Source organism: Panulirus ornatus, chromosome 49 (assembly GCF_036320965.1).
Source record: "Panulirus ornatus isolate Po-2019 chromosome 49, ASM3632096v1, whole genome shotgun sequence".
Classification (NCBI taxonomy): Eukaryota; Metazoa; Arthropoda; class Malacostraca; order Decapoda; family Palinuridae; genus Panulirus; species Panulirus ornatus.
Genome location: NC_092272.1, coordinates 2,532,443 through 2,557,288, shown reverse-complemented (window position 1 = coordinate 2,557,288; position 24,846 = coordinate 2,532,443). Strand labels below are relative to the sequence as shown.

At 47.0% G+C, this 24,846-nt stretch overlaps 1 protein-coding gene across 4 annotated transcripts in view; it reads left to right on the top strand.

The window, feature by feature from the left end:
• The window catches only part of LOC139764314 (protein amalgam-like), a 464,651-nt gene that overhangs the window by 102,912 nt on the left and 336,893 nt on the right, over positions 1-24,846 (top strand). Inside the window, exon 1 of one of the 4 annotated variants that reach the window (XM_071690807.1) lies at positions 9,977-10,242. The exons of 2 other annotated variants lie outside the window; for them this stretch is intronic. In XM_071690807.1, coding sequence (XP_071546908.1) covers positions 10,203-10,242 — 40 coding nt within the window. In that variant the 5' untranslated portion in view covers positions 9,977-10,202. Of the gene's footprint in view, positions 1-9,976; positions 10,243-24,846 lie in introns of those variants that run through there. One more of the 4 variants, XM_071690805.1, reaches the window with a different exon arrangement.

Here is a 24,846-nt window from a genome sequence, read left to right as displayed (position 1 = left end):
GGGGGAGGAGGTGGTCTACCCCGTGTCAAGGGTATTGGTAAAGGCCTGTCTACAGGTCTTACAGGTGGTCTGTTACAAGTGGTCTCTAGATGGGGCGGCGGGGGCGTGGGAGGGGGGGGGGGGGCGAGCCGTGCCTGCACGTGACCATTTAACACCTTCAGGTGTAAACTTCCCCCCCAACACCTCACCTTCACCTGCAGGAGCGGAAGAAAACATCTCTCGGGTTCTCGACCCAAGACTCACAAAAAATGAACAGATCTTTCCTTTTTTTATGAGCTGGGTAAAGATCAATTATGTTTTCTTTCGCCCTTCTTTCGTTTCTCGTCTTTTTCTTTCATTTTTTGGAAGAGATTTTTGCCTTCAGCATTCTCGTGTTGAAGGAAGGGGTGGTCATAGAAGGCTGATGGTATACGATGGTATTTGACAAACGTTAGAGATAATAAAAAATTTGCAATTTTAGTTATAGTTAATGTCATGTTAAAAAAGAACAGAAAATGGGATGCCACTTGGCTTGGGTTCTGTATGACGTAGGCCTCCACTTGTGGTTGGGTTCCACTCTATATTGAGCTCCACCTGATTGTGTGTTCCATCTGATTGTGTGTTCCATCTGATTGTGTGTTCCATCTGATTGTGTGTTCCATCTGATTGTGTGTTCCATCTGATTGTGTGTTCCATCTGATTGTGTGTTCCATCTGATTGTGTGTTCCATCTGATTGTGTGTTCCATCTGATTGTGTGTTCCATCTCTCTCAAGTTCCATCTAATTGGCTCCACTTTGGGGGCTGCTGGATAGGATTAGTGAGGACGAAAACTTTGTATGTTTTTTCTCTCTTTTTTTCCTCTCTTTTCCTCTCTTTTTTTTTGACTATGTTTTCTGCAGACTTTTCGTAACTTTGGATGGATGGCTTAAAACTTTTTTAATTGGATCTTCTTTTGGTAAGAGAATTCCATATAACTCCACTTCATATGTGTGGTACAGACCCATTACAACCTATTTGACAGTAATGGGGAAACCATGACATAATTGGTTGTTGTGATCTATGGTAACACCTCTGGTAAAAAACTGAACATAATTCATGGCCAAAATTTGTTCTTGGAACGGGATAAGAAACGGAACAAAAATTATTATTAATTGATAATGTTCTTCACATCTTTGTTAACTGGAGAACAGTGACCATATCCGATGAACAAACAGGTATCATGGCATGTTCTATATACCTCAGTCAGTTCTTGAAACGGGATAAGGAACGGAACAGAAGAGTTATCAACTGATAATGTTCTTCAGTTCTGTGTTAACTGGAGAACAGTCGTCATATCTGATGAACAAACAAATATCATGGAATGTTCTGTATACCTCAGTCATACACCTACACTCATGCAGCCAATATATTCCAGTTTTTAAGATATTAGTGAAAGAGAATCAGTTCTGGATTGCAGACTCTGGGTGATTAACTGTGGCATGGGTCATTTACCCACCAACGTAATCACGAGTCATTTGCATCCCTTAATTGTGATGCTCAGGTAAGACATTAATCCCGTTTTCATTTAAACGATCGTGAAGAATTCGTTAACAGAAAACCTTGTGGAGGTGTTCACAAAGAATGTAGACTGCGGAATAACATTATGGAATGAGAAGTGAGTCGTGGTCTGGAGGCTTCTGGAAGAGGTCTTAAGCCATCTGGAAGAGGTCTTAAGCCGTCTGGAAGAGGTCTTAAGCCATCTGGAAGAGGTCTTAAGCAGTCTGGAAGAGGTCTTAAGCAGTCTGGAAGAGGTCTTAAGCCATCTGGAAGAGGCCTTAAGCTGTCTGGAAGAGGTCTTAAGTAATCTGGAAGAGGTCTTAAGCCATCTGGAAGAGGTCTTAAGCCATCTGGAAGAGGCTTTAAGTAACCTGGAAGAGGTCTTAAGCAAACTGGAAGAGGTCTTAAGCAATCTGGAAGAGGTCTTGAGTAGTGTGAACAACGGGAAGAGATCTCAAGGCGTTTGGAACAGGATTAAAGCCGTCTGGAAGAGGTCTCAATCTATCTGGAAGAAGTTTAAAGCAGTGTGAATTAGACCTAGGACGTCTCGAAGAGGTTTCAATCCACCTGGAAGAGGTTTCAATCCACCTGGAAGAGGTTTCAAGCTGCATGGAAGACGGTCTCAGACCGTCTGGAAAAGGTCTCACACGTGTCAAGATCTGGGCTACATCAGGGCTCTGTATCATGGAGGGTTACAGTTGTATTCACACATTACTGTGTCTGTATCCAACTTCCATGGCAATGTGTCTGTATCCTGATATTACGGTAGCTGTGTATCTACCTATCTACCTATAGCATTTCTGCCTCTGTTCACATATAGTAGTTTTCTGTCAGTCCACACCATGATAGCTCTATATATATATATATATATATATATATATATATATATATATATATATATATATATATATATATACACGTACATACTATGGTAGTTGTGTTATCCACGACCTCTTTCCAGCAGCTCCTACAACACCAAGGCTGCGCTGCTTCCAGTAGCAGGGCAATGATGGACTCTCTCCGGGTGAGAAGCTCTCTGAAAGAGACTCAACTCCCATTAACTCGCTCGCGTGATTGTGGTCGTCTGGGGATACATCATGGGGGAACATTGCCAGGGGAAATGCGTCTCTAGAAACTTAGAGAAGACGCATCCACGGGCGACGCCCCGGGTCGAGCGCATGGGTTCGAATCCCGGTTGCGGTAGTCGGTCCACAGTCAACCCAGCTGTTCATCTATCCTTTGGGGTTGGTCGATGAAATGAGTACCTGTGTGTGTGTGTGCGTGTAACGTTAATGAGATGGCCTTGATCAGGGTCTCAGCTGCCTGTGGCGTCTCAACTAACATAAAAAAGAGAAATAGATTGAAAAACAAAATATGCCTCTTAGATCTGTGTTAGACCTGAAAAGGAAGGAAGATTCTTAAACTCTATCTAAATAGAATTAAGGAGACAGGCGTTTCGCTAGATCATATTCACGCGCGATTTAATGGAACCTAGAGTACAAGAATAGAGCGAACATGAAACTCACTTTCTTGATGGATACTCTCACGATTAACCTAACCGTGAAAATGTGAGGGAAAGTGCGTCATGGTGGCCTTTTAAACACACACCTTTAAGTGCAGTTTGTTCTCAAACACCTGGCGAAAGAGACCTTGTTCCCCTGCCGACATTACGAATTACTCGACCCTCCAAGTAAATGGCTTCCTTGAGACTTAGCATTAAAATAAATGGCCACATTTATACTCGCAATCAAACTGAAAATCCTCACCCATTCTATTATTTGCGTTTAAGGGCGTCATTTGTACTCCAAGTAAATGGCCTCCAGTATACTATGATTACAGTAAAAGGCCTCCTATATACACTGAATTGATGTAAAGGGCCTTATCTATATTCAGAATTACAGTAAAATGCCTTATCTATATTCGGAATTAAAGTAAATGACCTCTTTATTGAAGATTAAAGTAATCGCCTTCTCTGTTCTTAGAATTACAATAAAAGGCACCATCTACAGAGTGAAGACAAATGGCCTCTATAGTTAGAATTAGAAAAAAAGAACATAACATCGAAAGGGATGAATAGCATTGTCACCTTTTTCCCTCCAGACTTGACCCGTAGTAAAGAAACATTAGCGAGTAAAATGCCTTTATTAAGCATTACTCTCAAAAAAAAAAAACAATGGTCTTTTAAGAAACCTCGGAAACAATGGTGTGAAAGTAGCTGCGAAAACTGCAACGGCTTTGGAACTATTCCTGGTTCATTTAGTCCAGTTATGACGTCAAAATGTAGATGAAAGTGGCTCACTTCGAGGTAACTGAAAGTGGCTCACTTCGAGGTAAATGGTAAATGTTCTGGAGGCGCGTGTGTGTGTGTGTGTGTGTGTGTGTGTGTGTGTGTGTGTGTGTGTGTGTGTGTTGGGACGCCGCTGGAATACGACTCAGTGTGGTTAGCCAGAAGGTGTCCCTCGCTACTGCTGGTACTACGTGGGAGAGCCACGTAACAGAGGACCCTGGTAGTCTGTGACGAGGTTATCTGCTGGAGGACAGTACATGGGAAGGACAGATAACACAAGACCTGATGGTCTATGACCAGGTTATCTGCTGGAGGACAGTACATGGGAAGGACAGATAACACAAGACCTGATGGTCTATGACCAGGTTATCTGCTGGAGGACAGCACATGGGAAGGACAGATAACACAAGACCTGATGGTCTATGACGAGGTTATCTGCTGGAGGACAGTCCATGGGAAGGACAGATAACACAAGACCTGATGGTCTATGACCAGGTTATCTGCTGGAGGACAGTACATAGAAAGGACAGATAACACAAGACCTGATGGTCTATGACCAGGTTATCTGTTGGAGGACAGTACATGGAAAGGACAGATAACACAAGACCTGATGGTCTATGACGAGGTTATCTGCTGGAGGACAGTACATGGGAAGGACAGATAACACAAGACCTGATGGTCTATGACCTGGTTATCTGCTGGAGGACAGTATATGGGAAGGACAGATAACACAAGACCTGATGGTCTATGACCAGGATATCTGCTGGAGAACAACACTATTAGTCTAAACTTCAAATCTATGTAAACTTAATAGAGGCTGGAGGGTCCTCACTTCTTAACCCAGGATTATGTTCATCACATAGTATGAACCATAAAGGAAGATATGAAGGTGGTAAATGCCTGAAACCAGGTTTACACGAGTCGCTCCTTTGCTGAAGAGGCACTTTACGTGTGCTGTGACCATGGGCAACGAGGCGAAGGGCTGTTGAAAACAAGGACAGCCAAAAGGATCGAGTCGAGCGTGGAAACCGCCGTCAGGAGAGTAGAAGAACTCCTTCCTTCCTCTCTTTACGGAATGTGATTCACCTCGACTGTTGGGGTGTGTGTGGGTGGAGAAGACATCTCCCGGACGTGGGTGTCTGTGGCCCCCCCTGGAGTCTGGAAGGCCGTTCCTGAAGTCGAGACACAGGCTATAGTCTGGATCCCTCCCCTGCCAGCAACGGCGCGAAAAGGATCTAGGTGAAAGTCGGCCTCTGGCTCACGGAGAGTGGCGGAAAGGGATTACGAGGAAGCAGGGAAGACGATCTGGAAGACTGCGGGTGGGAGGGGGAGACTGAGGTTACCCAACCATACCTGAAGACCCGGTGTTTATCCCTCCCAAAAGCTGGAAGTCGCTTAAAGAGAAGTTGAGAGGGGGTCTTATCGGATGCAGAGTCTGAGAAGTTTTGGTGGTGTTCTGTTGATAAAGGCACTGCTAGAGAGAGAGAGAGAGAGAGAGAGAGAGAGAGAGAGAGAGAGAGAGAGAGAGAGAGAGAGAGAGAGAGGAGGAGGGAAGGATCATGAGTGGGTTGGTTAGTCTAACAAACAATACTTTTTGGCGTCTTAAGGAAGATGGTCGGAAGTATTGCGAGCTTCGAAATGGGGGTCCCAGTTCTCTCTTGATGTGTTGGCCTCGAAGTTCGAGACTTCTAAGAGCAGCAGCTGCTACTGCTGTTGGCTAATTGTGAATGATATCATTCATCAGGGACAGACCGCGCGTTCATTCCTTGAGCTCGTACTGAACCGCGTCAGGGCTGAACAAGACGCTACGCCTCAACCTTAGACGAAAAGACCGAGATAGAAGAGGTGATACACGGGCACCTAGTCGAACCCCTTTTCGCACTGTTGAAAAGCATCGTTGTATCTAGAATAACGCAGTTTTATGTTCGACAACGCCACTTTTAAATAGTGGGGGTAAAAGAAAAAAGAAAAACAGGGGCTAGTTTTATCCTAAGTCTTGTGGCCATCAGAACCACAGATTTAGATCGGCAGTAAGAAGCCGAAGGAGAATCGAAATCCACACTGTCTTAAGGACTTCAGCATCCAGGATAGTCTCCTGTAGCCGTCAACTCCGGGCGTCGAGGTAACTGACGGGAGGCTGGTTTTGACGGTAACGAGACAGATGTGTCTCCCCCCCCTCTCTCTCTCTCTCTCTCTCTCTCTCTCTCTCTCTCTCTCTCTCTCTCTCTCTCTCTCTCTCTCTCTCTTTCTCTCTTCCTTCCCTTTTCTTCGGCGCTTTGAAAGAGGCATCGAGGAATTGCGTCCCTGACTGATTCCAGGCTTTACCCAGGGGGCAAATAGTGAGGGATATTTTATCCTCCCGCTCAGGAGACCCATCTCCCAACATGGCCAAAGACAGGGTTCACCAGTTCCCAGATATGTAAGGCTCCTACACCTGTAAAACCAACTCAGATCCAGGAGGGAGATAGGGTTGCTTCACTCCGGGTCTGATTCCAGGGGAAAGATTAATGGTTCCAGAGCTTGCAGAGATGTGGACTGTGGGGGGGAGAGGCCGTGTGGTGGGGAGGATGATGCAGCGGGCCACACGCTTCTTGTAGAGGGACTGGAAAGTGTGGCACCACCCGCTCCGTCACCTTTTCCAGGTTTTCCCCCAACTCGGGAGGAAATAAAGCACCGAGGGTCTGCGTTCCTGGAACCTGGAAGGATTCGTCTGATCCTGTTAGTCTCGGCTGAGTGTTTATTTACTGCCGTAATTCCCAAAGAATCCCTTGTGGCTTGGCGATATCAGGAGTCCTTGTGGTCGAGTGAACCCTTTTGGACCCTTCTGGAAGACGTCTGTGAATCTAAGGGTTGTCTTAAAGGCCCGGATGTCTTTTGATATGCGTCGGTGAGGCTTGGAGGCCGTAAGTGCTTCCTGGAGGTCCTCCTACAGAAGTAGAGTCAAGGGTCTTGAAGTAGGGTGGCCTCTACCAACATGGGACCATTAGCGAGGTATCTACCACCTCGGACCTAATGGGGAGCTGCCACCATTGTGGTGCTAATGGGCAGGCCTCTGCCTTCCACGTAGGAGACCCGTCGAGAACGCAAGGAACACGAGGATTCAGTGAAGACCAGGTCGAGGTTGTGGAAAAGAAGACCCCTCAAGATGTCTCCCAGGGTGGATATGGTCTGTTCTCTCTGGTTGGAGGTGGTCTGTCCCTTCCCTGGTTGGAGGTGGTCTTTGCGTTCCCTGGTTGGAGGTAGTCTGAGCGTTCCCTGGTTGGAGGTGGCTTGTGCTTTCCCTATTTGGAGGTGGTCTGTGCTCTCCCAGGGTGGAGGTGGTCTGTGCGTTCCCTGGTAGTAGATGGTCTGTGCTTTCCCTGGTTGAAGGTTGTCTGTGTTCTCCCTGGTTAGAGGTGGTCTATGCCCTCCCTGTGGTAGATTGTGGACCAGATGGTACCTTAACTTTTACCCCCACCACCACCACAGTGGTAGCAATGGTTCGGCCCACTGAGGCCTATGGTAGCGGCCCACTGAAGTGTATGGTAGCCATGTGCTGTACCCATTCATTACAGTGGGGTGTACAGTGATGAGGTAACGTGAGGTGGGAAGACCCGTGCATATCTCCTCATAGTGAGGGGACGGAAGAGTTTATTAATGAGGGTGTACTTGGCTTGGTCCACAGGTTTCCCTATGTCTGCTCTGCTGTAATCTGAAAGTAAACGTGGTGGATCATTATTCAGGAAAAATGCTGGTTGGAGGTGGTCTGTGCTCTCCCAGTGTGGAGGTGGTCTGTATTCTCCCTGGTTGGAGGTGGTCTGTGCTCTCCCAGTGTGGAGGTGGTCTGTATTCTCCCTGGTTGGAGGTGGTCTGTGCTCTCCCAGTGTGGAAGTGGTCTGTGCTCTCCCAGTGTGGAGGTGGTCTGTATTCTCCCTGGTTGGAGGTGGTCTGTGCTCCTAGGGTGGAGGTGGTCTGTTATCATCAATTCCCCTCATAGTGTGTCTTTCCTTGTTAAAGATGAGTTAGAGCAACAAGGATCAAGATCTTTTGGGAAGTTTTTCTAAGGTCTGTTAGAGGACTTGCCTCATGCCTCGAGTCTGTGGCATCCAGTGTATAGAATCTATCAACCACTCAAGAGGTATAGATTGTGTTTAGAAAGCTATGCCCGGACGTGTGTCTCTGTGGCAGACATGCGCACACTTGTGCTGGGAAGGACAGAGATAAGACAAAGGGGGGTGTCAGAACCATCTGGTAAGTGGGTAGTAAGGACGAAAAGCGTATTGAAAGATGAAATGATAAGAGACGAATAGATGGCTATCACTCCTTTGACCATTGGTCTTCGAATGAGGGAATGCCGGAATGACATAGCTGTTTTGCCCCCCCCCCCCCCTTCACACACACACACACACAACACACACACACACACACACACACACACACACACACACACACACACACACATTACCGCGTGCGTGTGTCATAGAATATCTATATTTGTTTGGATCGATCGCAGGGAAAGTGGTACGTCACATCTGTTGTTGAGTCTGCCTTGATACTTCCCTCTCTCTCTCTCTCTCTCTCTCTCTCTCTCTGCAGCCATGCAGAGCATCCTCTTCGTCATCTGACAGCCACGGAATAATTGCTCGTGAGGGTCGTGATCCGACTGTTTGATGACATGTTGAATGGTCATCTGCAGATGACGTGATGGAATGTACTCAATGTCTCACGAAGAGAATGGGTTGGTTACACAGCGTTACGAAGAGAATGGGTTGGTTACACAGCGTTACGAAGAGAATGCTTTTGGTTACACACCGTTACGAAGAGAATGGGTTGGTTACACAACGTTACGAAGAGACTGGGTTGGGTTACACACCGTTACGAAGAGAATGGGTTGGTTACACAGCGTTACGAAGAGAATGGGTTTGGTTACACAGCGTTACGAAGAGAATGGGTTTGGTTACACAGCGTTACGAAGAGAATGGGTTTGGTTACACAGCGTTACGAAGAGAATGGGTTTGGTTACACAGCGTTACGAAGAGAATGGGTTGTTTACACAGCGTTACGAAGAGAATGGGTTTGGTTACACAGCGTTACACACAATCTTGGCCGTGAGAACCATTCATTTATCTATCAACCGCTCAGTGTTTCTCTCTCTCTCTCTCTCTCTCTCTCTCTCTCTCTCTCTCTCTCTCTCTCTCTCACATAATGGAATCCATTCGCCACATGACTTCAAGTAACAGATTACTTTTACGGGAAGAGTCTTTTTGTCCACAGTGAATCAGCTCTTTCTTTACCACGTCACGAAATTGATATTGATCATGTTGTGGTAACATCTTAATTAACGTATCCAGTAACGCCACATATATATATATATATATATATATATATATATATATATATATATATATATATATATATATATATATATATATATATATATATGTCTGTGTGTGTACAACATGATATGGATGGCTTGTAGAGTCCATATTTCCTTCTTTTTTTTTGTATTTTTGAATCCTATTATTTAATTTCCTTGTGTTTGTCCTATTACCAAACTCTCATTTTTACTACATGTAATGATATATCCATGTTTCAGTGCCATTCTGCATTGATTAACCATATCTGTGGTGGGTAACTATGCATAAGTCTCTGTCTACTTAAACTCCTTAACTTTTCTTCGTCTTTTCAGTGTTGTAAGTAACCATGATATGCTTTGTGGGGGATGTTTTATTCCCAGGAGAGACTCAGGTGTTATAAGTAACCATGATATGGTCTTCGGCAGATGTTTTATTCCCAGGAGAGACTCAGGTGTTGTAAGGAACCATGATACGGTCTTTGACCAATGTTTTATTCCCAGGAGAGACTCAGGTGTTGTAAGTAACAATAATATGGTCTGTGGCAGATGTTTTATTCCCAGGAGAGACTCGACCTCTGGCGCGCGCGTGTACATCCACGGACGCGCGGCCGATCAAGTTCAACCATTCCGTGAAAACAGGGAAGAAAAAACGCGCCATTTAGGGGATAATAGATTAAGAATAGTCACTGCTCACTTAGGACTGGCCTCAATGGCCAGAGGATCGCTAAATGGCGAAGTGGCCTTCCTTCGCATCCCCCTCCTCCTCCTCGCGTTCCCACCCTGCGTGGGGGGGAGGGGGGTTGAATTCGTTCCTGACGCGTGGACGTTTTTGGCGCGCGGATCAGTTGGTCGTTGGCTGTGGTGGTGTGAGGTGGCTCCGTCCCGCGACCCTGGCTGTGTCTGTCTGTCTGTCTGTCTCTGTGGCTCACTGACGCGTCGTCTCGTGGGAGTCTTATATATACATAATTTTTTTTTCTTTCTGTAAAAAACACTTGCTTGCTGGTGGTGGTGTTGACCTGTGTTCTTCGTTCTCTCCCCCACCCTGAACACTCTTGCTCGAGATAATGTTTTGGGAACTCCAGTTCATTCTGCTCCTTACTGCAGGTAAGTGTGTGTGTGTGTGTGTGTGTACGTACGTTGGCAGGTAAGTGTGTGTATGTACGTACGTACTTTGGCAGGTAGGGGTGTGTGTGTACGTACGTACGTTGGCAGGTAGGTGTGTGTGTGTGTGTGTGTGTGTGTGTGTGTGTGTGTGTGTACGTACGTACTTTGGCAGGTAGGTGTGTGTGTGTACGTAGTACGTACTTTGGCAGGTAGGTGTGTGTGTGTACGTAGTACGTACGTTGGCAGGTAGGTGTGTGTGTGTGTGTGTGTGTGTGTGTGTGTGTCTGTGTACGTACGTACTTTGGCAGGTAGGTGTGTGTGTGTACGTAGGTTGGCAGGTAGGTGTGTGTGTGGTTGCGTGTACGTACGTACGTTGGCAGGTACGTGGTGTCATGAAGCTCTCCCAGGTACACTGTACCGTCATGATTATTTCACCTCCCACAGGAGTGTGGTACAGTCTAATTCCCCTCCCCCAGGTACTGCATCAACGGTGGTACACACTGTACCCACAATTTATGGTCCATGTACTCCCCTCGAGGGGGCAGACCTCCCTCAGGGTACACAAAGATTCGAAACAAATCATTCTTTCTATTTCTACCATAAGAAAAAAGAGACTGTTAGCCCAACCTACACACACACACACACACACACACACACACACACGAATCAGAGGAACAGCTCGTTATGCAACGGACGGCTGTTAGCCAAGGGTCATCTTAGTGCATAACTTGAAGGAGGAATGATGGTTCGCAGAAAGGTAGTTAGATTAAGCTGGTTTCCCAGTGTCATTTATCATCGTCATCGTAGTTTCATTGGGGGGAAATTTGGCATCATTGGGTCATATCTAAATACATATTTAACAGTATTTAGTTACTTGATATAATCGATTATGATATATATATATTGGAAAGGATCACAATTTTTCGCGTGATCAAGATATTCCTATATCTTGATCCACTGACTGTTATATTTCTCTCTTGTGTCTCCCCTGATGATGTGATTATTACACGAAAGTGCACTTGGCAACTTTTCGTGTTTCATTTTCCCCCGTGGACTCGTAGGAATATATATATATATATATATATATATATATATATATATATATATATATATATATATATATATATCTTTTTTTCTTTCTTTCAAACTATTCGCCATTTCCCGCATTAGCGAGGTAGCGTTAAGAACAGAGGACTGGGCCTTGGAGGGAATATCCTCACCTGGCCCCCTTCTCTGTTCCTATGAATAGAGAGAAAGAGAGAGAGAGAGTGAAAAAAATGATTGAAAATCTGAAATTGCTTTTGAAGGAATGCGTTAGGACACAATGAGTCATTTCGACTTTTCTTTTTTTTTCTTTTTTTTTTTCTTTTTTTGAACTCGTCCCGTGCAGGAGTGAGCATTAGGCCAGGGACTGAACCCTGGGGGAACTTAACATCCCAGGGTGTCCGGGATGTTGAGAGAGAGAGAGAGAGAGAGAGAGAGAGAGAGAGAGAGAGAGAGAGAGAGAGAGAGAGAGAGAGAGAGAGAGAGAGAACCTCTTAAGAACAAGAGTCAAGACACACACACACACACACACACACACACGAACGAGGATATGAAATCAATTGTTACTGATGCAAGTGACGTGTAGGATGGTGTGTGTGGGGGGGGGTCTGCTTAAAAGCCACAGCTGGGGCAAGGTAGAGTCCGGACCCGTTGGTTGTTAAGGGTCCGGGACCAATTGCGCGAGTCCGAACTACGTTTTTTAAAGAGTCCAGAACGTGTGTTAAGAGTCCAGAACGTGTGTTAATGGTCCGGTGGCAGTGTTAAGAGTCCAGAACGTGTGTTAAGGGTCCGATGGCAGTGTTAAGAGTCCAGGGACAGTGTTAAGGGTCCAGGGACAGTGTGAAGGGTCCGGGGACCGTGTCTAAGGGTCCAGGGCTGTGTTAGAACGACTCCTGGACCTGTGTTAAGGTGTCTGGGGCCTGTGTTTAGGACGCCTGGACCTGTTTAAAGGGAAGTCCGCGACCTCAGTTGTTAATAAGAGTCCGGGGGCTGTGATAGGAGGATTCTCAAGCCTATAATGACAGTCCGAGACATTAAGAAAGAGTCCGAGACTTTAAGAAGGAGTCCGAGACTTTAAGAAGGAGTCCGAGACTTTAAGAAGGAGTCCGAGACTTTAAGAAGGAGTCCGAGACTTTAAGAAGGAGTCCGAGACTTTAAGAAGGAGTCCGGGGCTATGGATTTGGCAGTGGGCGCCTCCCTCCCTCCCTCCCTCCCTCCTTCCCTCCCTCCCTCCCTCCTTCCCTCCTGCCTGGCCCGGCTATGGATGTTCTCAACAGCGGACGAGATAAATTCCCTCCCAGTGTTCGTGCTTGCCTCCTCCCTTCCTGTAGCGGAGGTAACAGTTACCCCGCTTGCCACACACACACACACACACACACACACACACACACACACACACACACACAGAAGTAGATGTTAAAGGTAATAATTTCTCGACCAAAGTATCACATTTGATGTTAAAGTTAATATGCTCAGGTTAAATGAGGTAGAATTTTTTTTTGTTTTTTTTTTGAAGTGGGTTGGAAGGGAAAGCCCATTTCTTAAAGGTTATATGGCTGGAGTTGGCTGTGTGGGGGGGAAGGCTGTCATCCACTGTGGTGGCTAAGTATTATTATTCCTGACTCTACTCTGGATATAGAGAGAGAAGGGGGAGAGGGCTCTATGAGGGTAGGAGGAGATGGGGATGGTGATTAACTCACTACTCTATAAAGGAGCTGAGACGAGAAACTCTATATCAAATGCTCTGTAGGAGACTGAAGTGTGAGGGTGTAACTCGTTGCTCTATATAGAGCAGATGGGTGAGGGTCTAAATCATTGCTCTATAAGGGTTAGAGCTCAAAATCAGGACTTTTTATAAGGAACCAAGGGACCATAAGGGGGTTTGAAGGGATAAGGCTCACACTCTGTGCTCTATAAGGCGATGAAGCTCTATGTCAGTGCTCTATAAGGGTATAAGGGATGAGGACATCCCATAGCATCACGTGTGGAGTTCGATCCTCTTAAATATGACTCTATTATGAGATAGATACTACAAACAAGATCATAGAAAACGAAGTAATTCAATCACCAATTACCAATAACCAATTTTAATTATTATGAAAAAAGGAACCCATTTTGTTTCTCTAAGTGTACATAGACAAAGTACTTTATACATAGCGTGTGTGAAAGGTCCATATCTAACGAGAGAGAACCATTCCACATATAATCTGAACCCAGCTCCTCCCCACACATAACCATATATCTGTATAATTAACTCGTCAAACCTAACATGAACCATTTAAAGAAAAAAGAAGAAATACCTTCAATAACTCATCTCCAAGGAGGGGGAAGAAGAAGGAGACGAAGAGGGGGTAAAAAAGAAAACGCCAAATGGACTAGTAAAAGAAAAAAAATAATGCTATCTCTTTTAGGGATTTTCAAACCGAATCCTGTCTTAGGAGGCTTAAGAACCAGGTCAGGTGAGCGAGTGAAGAGGGTCTGACCTGTTTACAAGGGGGGGGGGGGGGGAACAGCCGTGGAGGGTGAACAGCTGTAGAGGAAAGAAAACGGGAGACATGGTCGGCACTTTCAAGTCTCTGAATTGGTCTGGGTGTCGACATATTCCATATCACATTTTCTATATATCTTCCACAACAACAAAAAACGAGGTGAGGGGAGAGGGGAGGTTGGGGTGGGTGACATTTCATCACGTTTTCTTATATCTTCTACCACAACAAAAAACGAGACGCGGGATGTAAGGGGGAGGATGTGAAGGGAGTGTTTTAATGTATTAGTCGTTAACTGAAGCATCTTGATAAATGAAAGTAGAAAGAAACAGAGAGAATATTAGCACGAAAAAAAAAACCCGGTAATTTATGGATGAGAATTTGAGCAGACGGGAAGTATACGTGTGTAGAATTCCTCCCCCCCCCCCGGTACATAACTGGGTCATCATAGATAGACACATATACACTCCAACCCTCCTGCCACTTAGCTCCCCTCTCCTCTTCCCTCCCCAAGTCGGGGGAGGGAGGTGGGGAGGAAGGGAAGAAGGAGGAGGAGGGAGGGTGAGCTAAGATCAGTGTTGTGTAAGACAACACGATAAATCCGGCTTGGATTCAAGACTTGGTTATGCAGGGAGATGTGGTCTTCTCTGGTCAGTTGCCACCTTGATTAGGTGGTATGCATCTATTGACCTGGTTTATTGCTGACCTGGACTGCTGTTGACCTGGGTTGTTGATAACCCGGGCCATTCTTGCCCTGGTCTGTTGTTGACCTGGGCCATTCTTGACCTGGTCTGTTGTTGACCTGGGCCATTCTTGACCTGGTCTGTTGTTGACCTGGGCTGTTGATAACCTGGTCAATTGTTGACCTGGGTTGTTGATGACCTGGATTGTTGTTGACCTGGGCTGTTGATAACCTGGTCAATTGTTGACCTGGGTTGTTGATGACCTGGATTGTTGTTGACCTGGGCGATCGTTGACGTGGGCCCTTGTTGACCTGGGACGTTGTTGACCTCGGCTATGTATAACCAGGACTGTTGTTGACCTGGATTGTTGTTGACCTGGGCTACTATTGACCCCGGGCCGTTCTTGTTGACCTGGTCCATTGTTGACCTTCAGCTAGTGTTGACCAGGGAAGAGTCTTAATAAGCGTCATTGTTGACATGGCTCGGTCGAAGAGTTCAGCTCTCTCGTATTAGCGTTTAGCTCAACCGGTAGCTGAGTTTAGCTTTCTTTTTTCTCTCAAATTACTTAGCTTTGCTTGTGGGGATGGACGTAGCTTAGGAATCATAGCTGAGCTGCGCTAACATCAGCTTCAGTGTTACGAAATTCTGCTCTCACTTCGTCACAGCTAAGTCCTATGTTCGTTAGCTTGGCCACAGCTAAGTCCTATGTTAGATTTACCGTCGTCGTCTTAACATAGATGTAGCTGACTGTGTGTATAGAATTAGATTTAGAATTTCCACGTAGCCATGGTGATGGAGATGGGTGTTGGAGATGATGGTAGTGAGTGTTGGAGAGGGGTGATGGTGGTGTTTGTGTTGGAGAGGGATGATGGTGGGTTTATGTTGGAGTTCCGTTCACTTCCCTCCCATTCCTCCCCTCCCTCCCTTCCCTCCCTCCTGGCAATTCCCTCTCACCTCACTCTCCCTCCCTTCATTTGTTGCTCTCTCTCTCTCTCTCTCTCTCTCTCTCTCTCTCTCTCTCTCTCTCTCTCTCTCTCTCTCTCTCTCTCTCTCTCTCTCTCTCTCTCTCTCTATCATGCCTCCTCATTGATTACTCTCACACCTCATTTATGTTACGTTTCTTTATTCTCATTGTTTCATTTAGATCTTGTAATTACCTCTTCCTCAATTACCTCATTAATTACTCTCACTTCATTATTTATCATCTCATTTATGCCACGTTTCATTATTCTTATTGTGTCCGTCATATCCCTTAATAACCCGTTTATAATTACCTCTTCGTATGGTAAAAGGGGTTCCATCTGTGTGTGTGTGTGTGTGTGTGTGTGTGTGTGTGTGTATGGGGGGGGGGGGGGGTGGACCAAAAGGGCGTTATCATGTGGTATAATGATCCTGATTGAGCCTTAGCTACCAGATGTTGTCCGATGGGGCAAGATAGGGATAAATGCGGGTTGGGTGGGGTGTAGGGGGAGGAGGAGGAGGAGGAGGAGGAGGGGTGTCTTGGGGTGGTAATTGGGGAGAGGGGGAGAAGGGACATGGGGTGGGGGGGGGGGAGGAGTCTGGACCGGTCGGTACATAGACCATTGTCTGTATGGGACTCGGACCACCGGCTGTATGGCACATAGACCATTGGCTGTATGGGACACAAACCATTGGTAATATGGACCATAGATGGCCAGGAATATGGACCAGCGGCTATATGGACCATGGACCGGTTAGTATATGGACTATGGACTGTATAATACATGGACCAGATCTTGTATGAACCGTTCAATTGGTTGAAGAAAACCTGGTCCAATTACTGTATGGGACATGGCCCGACCATATGCTGTGTGGGACACAATATGGACGGGACATTTTAGTCACGGGACATCATGGGACATTTTGACCATAGTCTGCAGTGATGGTGGGACATAGTGAGGGAGAGGGAGGCGCGGTGATGGAAAGAGTGTTGGAGATAGGAGGGAGGGAGGGAGATTGCTTCTGATGAGGGGGATTAACAAGGCTTGGGAATAGGGTAATTATCACAGTGTTTAATTGCAGGTAATGAGGCTGTTAGAACCATATGATAAGTATTTACTTAACACTCTATAAGTTGTGTGTGTGTGTAAGTGTAAAGTAAACGTTGCCACCATAAGTTCGTAAGAACAGTGATAAAAGTTTTTTGTCTGATTTATATATATATATATATATATATATATATATATATATATATATATATATGGGTTAGTGGGGCTTTAACAGGTCTGACCTGTGGACACTTCGTATCTGTACAGGTCACAGGTCATGCAGTCACTTCTACCCACACACCTGCAGTAGTTATACACCTGGGCACTTGTGGCCACCTTCTCCCCACACACACACCTGCAGCAGCTCCACACCTGACCACCTTCTCTCCACACACACACTTACAGCAATTCCACACCTGACCACCCTCTCCACACACACACACACCTGCAGCAGCTCCACACCTGGCCACCGTCTCCACTCACACACTTACAGCAATTCCACACCTGGCCACCCTCTCCCCACACACACACCTGGCCACCCTCTCCCCACACACACACCTGCAGCAGCTCCACACCTGGCCACCGTCTCCACTCACACACTTACAGCAATTCCACACCTGGCCACCCTCTCCCCACACACACACCTGCAGCAGCTCCACACCTGGCCACCGTCTCCATACACACACTTACAGCAATTCCACACCTGGCCACCCTCTCTCCACACACCTGCAGCAGCTGCACACCTGACCCCCAGTATAGGATCTTCGTCTATCTTGAGCCACGTCTTGAGTGACTGCGGTAAATATTATGTTAGCTCTTCATTTAAGTCGGAGATGAGAGAGAGAATATATTTCTCTGTAAACACACCTGGACCTGTGGTGGTGAGGGGAGAGAGGCTGACCTGTAGTGGTGAGGGGAGAGGGGCTGACCTGTGGGGGAGAGTGGCTGACCTGTGGGGGAGAGGGGCTGACCTGTGGTGGTGAGGGGAGGGTGGCTGACCTGTGGTGCTGAGGGGAGAAGGGCTGACCTGTGGTGTGGTGAGGGGAGAGTGGCTGACCTGTGGTGGTGAGGGGAGCGGGGTGACTGACCTGGGGACCTGGTGGGACGGACTGTGCGAGCCATCCCACCCGTGGGGCTGTGGACCTGTGGCTGGGGGAGAGGTACGAGTACAACATATAATTCGCCTGTGGTCTGTGCTCTCTCTCTCTCTCTCTCTCTCTCTCTCTCTCTCTCTCTCTCTCTCTCTCTCTCTCTCTCTCTCTCTCTTTCTCTCTCTCGTAGCCCCACAGCAGCACCACAGGAGTGAGTAAGTGAGGTGTTCAAGGTGGAAGAGAGAGAGAGAGAGAGAGAGAGAGAGAGAGAGAGAGAGAGAGAGAGAGAGAGAGAGAGAGGTGTGGGGAGGGAGGGGGTGACAAAGATCGTTAGCTTCCCCCGGATCGCGTGGGGAGGATGTGGGGGTAAGCGGAGTAGGGAGGGTATGGATAGGCGGGAGGGGAAAGGAGGGGTTTGTTGTGTGGGGTGGGGGTGAGGGTGTCGTCTGGTCACATGACCCACAACCCTCCCTTGATCAGGGGGGAAAGAGGGAGGCTTCGGCTGGTGTTGCATATTGTGGTTATGTGTTCCACAACCTCACACGTACCTCTCTAACCCCTCCCTCTTTCTGTCTCACAGGTCCTCCCTCCACACACAACCACCTCATTTAACCCCTCCCGCCTTCTTCCTCCTCCCTTTACTCACCTTACCCCTCTTAGCACCCCTCTCTCCCCTCCCTCATCTCCCCCTCCTCAACCCAAGTGTCTTGTCAAGGGGGAGGGGGGGCCGCTGGTGTCTCCCCTGTTGCCTAACTAACCCCCCAACCCCCTCCAGATAGCAGTAAAGGTCAGGATAATATTATTTATCCCGTGGGTGTGAGCCTTGAGGGCGCCCCCCCCCGCCCCAGGCCCCAACAGTGGTTGCTCTCACCGGCCCCATCATCCAAAGGTCTTCCCCAGAGACCAAAGGTCTTCCCCAGAGACCATTGTTGGTCTAACGGTGGCTGATGATGTGGTTCGGGGGTGGTGGTTAGGGAAGGGGGGGGTGGTGTAAAGGGGGCCTTTTTTTTTTTTTTACACCGCATCGTGTGTTGATTCCGGGGCGGGGCGGGGCGGGGCGGGGCCTTCTTCCTACCATACCCAGGGAAGTCCTCCACAGGGAGATGCGAATCCGGGGTAGGGTGTTTGATGGTGGGGTCACACACGCACGACTATGTGAGGAAGGGAAGTGGTTGACGGCTTATAGAAAGCCGAGGAGAGATTGTAGATGTTAATCTAATTCTAACCTTCGTAAAATCATCTTCAGTTTTCGTCATTTGTTTACTTTTACTTTCTGAGGTCAGTTTTGATGCAGGATGTGTGTAGGAACAGTCACTTGGATCCAGACGTATGAAGGACCAGACGTTGGTTGAATGTTTAGACAACCAGTTCCCAACTGCTTAACGACCCTTCTCAAACCTCTTGACTAGGACGGTGAGGGTCCTTGAGTATTATATAGCCTGGCCTTTGACCTGACCCTGTTGCCGTGGCCTTTGACCTCCAAAGGCCACGCCATCATAACCAAAGGTCGCATCGTCGTGCTTAAAGGGTAGCACCTGTTGCGTCTAAGGGTCGTACCGTGGTGCTCAAGGGTCGTACCTTCGTGCACAAGGGTCGTACCGTCTTGCTCAGGGGTCGCACCGTGGTGCTCAAGGGTCGTACCTTCGTGCACAAGGGTCGTTCCGTCTTGCTCAGGGGTCGTACCGTCGTGGTCAAGGGTCGTACCGTCTTGCTCAGGGGTCGTTCCGTCGTGGTCAAGGGTCGTACTGTCGTGCTGTTAAGGGATTAAGCACCTGATGGCTTCCATACGTCATGAAGTCGTCGTAATTAATCTTATTCTCGTTTGAGAAAGTTCAACGATCATTATACGGGAGGTGGGAGGGTTAATGGGTTGTACTAGCAGGAAGGATGACCAGTACTGAGGTTAGTGGGAAGTAGCCAGGGTGGGGGGAAGTAGCTAGGGTGAGGGAAAGTAGCCAGGGTGGGGGAAAGTAGCCAGGGTGGGAGGAAGTAGGTAGGGTGAGGGAGAGTCGCCAGGGAGAAGGGGAAGTAGTTAGGTTGGGGAAGTAGCCTGGGAGAGGTGAAGTAGCTAGGGTGGGGGAAAGTAGCCAGGGAGAGGTGAAGTAGCTAGGGTGTGGGAAAGTAGCCAGGGAGAGGTGAAGTAGCCAGGGTGGGGGAAAGTAGACAGGGAGAGGTGAAGTAGTTAGGTTGGGGAAGTAGCCAGGGAGAGGTGAAGTAGCCAGGGTGTGGGAAAGTAGCCAGGGAGAGGTGAAGTAGCCAGGGTGGGGGAAAGTAGACAGGGAGAGGTGAAGTAGCTAGGGTGTGGGAAAGTAGCCAGGGAGAGGTGAAGTAGCCAGGGTGGGGGAAAGTAGACAGGGAGAGGTAAAGTAGTTAGGTTGGGGAAGTAGCCAGGGAGAGGTGAAGTAGCCAGGGTGTGGGAAAGTAGCCAGGGAGAGGTGAAGTAGCTAGGGTGTGGGAAAGTAGCCAGGGAGAGGTGAAGTAGCCAGGGTGTGGGAAAGTAGCCAGTGTGGCGGGACGTAGCCACGCGTGGCCGGAAGTAACAGCAGCAACGGGAAGCCGTTAACGGAAACAAACATTAGGGAGGAGAGTGGACGGGCCAGTGTGGGAAGTGATCATTAGGGCAGATGGTCGACATCAGGAGACAGACAGACAGACAGACAGTACCAGATAGGGTCGGATGGACCATATACTGGCTACCTTGATACACACACACCATCCTGGATGGGTTCGAATCTTTTGGGGGGGGCGACAGTTCGGCCGACACTCTACCTAGATGTTCATCCTTCCTTAGGAGACTGGTCGATGAATGGGTACCTGGCTTATTTATATGTATGTACATACATATATACATATAGGAATAAGGACATAGTTTCTCTATACAAGATTAAGAGACGGGTCAACACGAGCATTGAAAACTCCGTCCCCGTAACATACACGTGTTACTCACAAATATAAAACCCCTCCGAGGGAACTTCACTTGACCCCGTCGCGTCGCCCAGCTTAAGAAAGCTTCCCTGACGTGTGTTCTCCGTTCTCTCTACCAGTTATGTACCCGTCAATACATTTAAGTAGCCCATTTCTAACCCTGGAACATGAGCGTCTAGCTTCATCAATATTGTATTGGGGACAGCATCAAAGGCTTTCCAGAGCTAGTTCAAGAACACGCATTCCAACCCGCCCAAATCCCGTTTTCTGGGATTTTATTGGACTCTTTGAAATATAGCAGACACAAGACCTCGTCTCTCTGCAAGCTGAAGTGTCGCCCTTGTAGGTAGTTCGTTTATCTAAGTCTAGAACAGCGTTAACGACTGGCAAATCTTTGTCATTTCTGAGGCGGGTATGAAAGTCCAAACTTATTTCTATCACTTATTTTTCTTTTTTTTCACTTATTTCTGAATAAATGCCCTGCGTCGACAGTCGTCTGTTCATTTGTGAAAGTGACTTCAGTGAAGGGGTTCGATAATATTACGATTGATTTGACATCATCTTTGCGTACATTCTGGGTCCAAAATTGCGTACGTGCTGAGGCCAGAATTGCGTACACTCTTTAGTACTAGAAGGCGTATGATGGTTTCACATCCATGACATGCGTCGTGGATCCTTCATATACCTCCTTCCTTTGCATTTATATAAATTCCTTTTTTTTTTTGTAGGTCCCTTCCCCCCATTCTGTTTCCTTCCTGGGGACAACACATTCTCAGATCGCTGGGGGGGGGGGGGGGGGGGGGGGGTCATCCTCTCACAAGGTTTCCCTCAGCAGGGTCGCACACCTTCGTTTCTGGGATCATACATCTGAAGAAGTGGTCGCTGGTGGCTGATTCATGTGAGAAACTGCAGAAGCTGGTGACTGAATTTGGTAAAGTGTGTGAAAGAAGAAAGCTGAGAGTAAATGTGAATAAGAGCAAGGTTATTAGGTACAGTAGGGTTGAGGGTCAAGTCAATTGGGAGGTGAGTTTGAATGGAGAAAAACTGGAAGTGATCCTTCTGTTCTATAGATCTAAGGACGTGGTTCTTTTGTTCTCAGTCTTCACCTTAAAGATGTGTGAAATAGTGTTATGATGTGTCGCAATTGATCAGGTATATTTCTTAACTGATTCGTTATCTTATTAATTGATCAGGTCTATATTTCTTAACTGATTCGTTATATTATCGTGTACTATCCTTGAAATGGAACCCTGGCATCTGTGACTCCCATATCTATTTTGTGTTACGTATTTGTGCTGTACTGGAAGGGCGTTGTACACTCGTGGGGGCTCGGGGCGCCTCCACATCACCTGGACATTCTCCCAGATCAAACAACTTCTTAGATTTAGGTATGGTGTCTGCAGTAACCATGTGTGTGTGTGTGTGTGTGTGTGTGTGTGTGTGTGTGTTACAGCAGCAACATGACATTTAGTTAAAGCCATTCATCACACGGGATCTCATAACACATATACCCCCCTGGCCCAGCTGGGGAGCTACAGTGTACAGTGTAGCTAACCTTGCTTGTCACCGCGTATATCGACTGTAGCGAAAAGATGGTCGAGATTAGCGATCAAGTCTGGTCGGATCAGCGATTAAGCCTGGTCGATTATGTGATGAGATTACGAGTGGTTGATAGGTAAAGCAGTTCATGGACGGGGGGGGGGGGTGCTGATTACCACTGGAGTTAAGGGGGAGCCGAGTCGAACTGCTGAGACTGTCCAGGTGGGTGGGTGTGTGTGTGTGTGTGTGTGTGTGTGTGTGTGTGAGCGGCCATGTCTTTCTTCTGTCTGGAGGGGGAGGGGGAGATCCAGGAGTGTGGGTGGGTGGGGGTGTGTGGGGGTGTTTAGAGGGTAAGGAGATGGGGGGGTTGGGGAGGTAGGTCTGAGGGCTGATTGTATCTCTCTCTCTCTCTCTCTCTCTCTCTCTCTCTCTCTCTCTCTCTCTCTCTCTCTCTCTCTCTCTCTCTCTCTCTCTCTCTCTCTCCTGTGATTGTCCTCATTGACCTCGGGGTCAACTGTATTAGCACCAGAATCATCCACAATCATGTATCTCATGTATCTCATGTATTCCAGATCTCTTTTGCCCTCCTGACAGGTGGAGGGTCCTTTCGTGCCCTTGATCCACCCCACCTATCCCTCCTCCCATTCAGGGGGCCCAAACCTGTCGCCTTCCTATATCCATATACTGTAACCTTTACCTTGTACCCTTCACCTGTATCAACTCTGAAATCCTTTGGCTATGTAGACCTGTATCATGTCTAAGCCAAAAAAAGAGACAAAGAAATTTACACTTTCATTGGATTTAAAACTTTCTCTGCGTATCTTTGTAACCGGCCACTGTACCGACGCTTACAGGAGATACAGTCACCACTGGAAGTTACAGTTCGCTGTAACTCTATGATAATCCTGATTGTGGTAACACTTGTGGGGGATACAGGTACTGCAGAAAGATACAGTTGACTGTATCTCTATAACAGGCTGCTGTAATGTTATAACTTTATAACAGACTACTGTACTGTTATAACTTTATAACAAGCTGCTGTACTGTTCTGTTATAACTGTATAACAGGCTGCTTTACTGTTATAACTTTATAACAAGTTGCTGTACTGTTATAACTGTATAACAGACATGTGCTGTACTGTTATAACTTTATATCAAGCTGTTGTACTGTTATAACTGTATAACAGACTACTGTACTGTTATAACTGTATAACAGACATGTGCTGTACTGTTATAACTATAACAAGCTGTTGTACTGTTATAACTGTATAACAGACTACTGTACTGTTATAACTGTATAACAGACCTGTGCTGTACTGTTATAACTATAACAAGCTGTTGTACTGTTATAACTGTATAACAGACTACTGTACTGTTATAACTGTATAACAGACTACTGTACTATTCTGCACTGACGCTGGAGAGAACATGATCAGAACAGATGAACAGAATCATGAGGATTACATGAGAATGGTCAGACCCTAAAGATGAGGAAGCAGAGGTAATGGCAAACTGCCCATTACGACGAAGCAGAGGTAAGGGCAACAGCAGGGCGCTGGTCAGCAGGATACAGTAGGGAAAGCAGAGCTTCCAGCAGGGAGCAGATGGTTAGACTGCTTCTCACAGCCCTGCCAGTCACGTTCCGACAGACCATTTTCTTCCCAGCAGACCTTGATCCTAGTCACATTCTTTCCCACCATTGTATTTGGTCACATTAGGCCCGTTACAAACCACGTCTCAGCCATTAACGTATCGTGTCACGTTCGATGCAGACACCCATTGCGCCATTATGTACTCCGTTACGTTCGTTATAAACCTACCCTCTCCAGTAATATATATATATATATATATATATATATATATATATATATATATATATATATATATATATATATATATATATATATATATATATATACCTGGGGATAGGGGAGAAAGAATACTTCCCACGTATTCCCTGCGTGTCGTAGAAGGCGACTAAAAGGGGAGGGAGCGGGGGGCTGGAAATCCTCCCCTCTCATTTTTTTTTTTTTTTAATTTTCCAGAAGAAGGAACAGAGAAGGGGGCCAGGTGAGGATTTTCCCTCTAAGGCCCAGTCCTCTCTTCTTAACGCTACCTCGCAAACGCGGGAAATGGCGAATAGTATGAATATATATATATATATATATATATATATATATATATATATATATATATATATATATATACACACACACGTATGTGTACATGTAACGTTTCGCCCGTTACAGACCGTGACATATATGTAACGCCAGCGTCTAACACCTTCCCACCCGTGTCTTGAAAGACATGGGTTATGGTTGAGGTCCGGTCCTCACGGTCGCAGTCCGGGGTCCTCACGGCATTGGTCTGGTCCAACCCGACCGGGTGTCGAGCTCCGGGTTCGAATCTCCTCTCCAGGTTCGGGTCTGCGTCCTTCTGACCTGACTCAGTGGTTCCCCATTGGCCAGCCAACCAACCACTCTGTCATGCCAGATGGCTGCAGTCATGCAAACCACTGAACGAGCCAATTCGCGAACCACCCGGCGAACCAATCAGCGAACCAGTCAGCGAGTCACTCAGCGAACCAGTCACCAAACCACTTAGTGAATCACTCAGCGAACCACCCGGCGAACCAGTCAGCGAACCACCCAACGAGTCACTCAGCGAACCAGTGAATCACTTAACGAACCACCCAGTGAACCACGCATGGAACCAGTCAACAAACCATTAAACCAAGCAATTACCAAATCAGTCCGGTAGCCACTCACGCCACCAATCAACATAGACCAGTAAACGGTCTAGTTAGTGAACCACTCAACAAACCAAT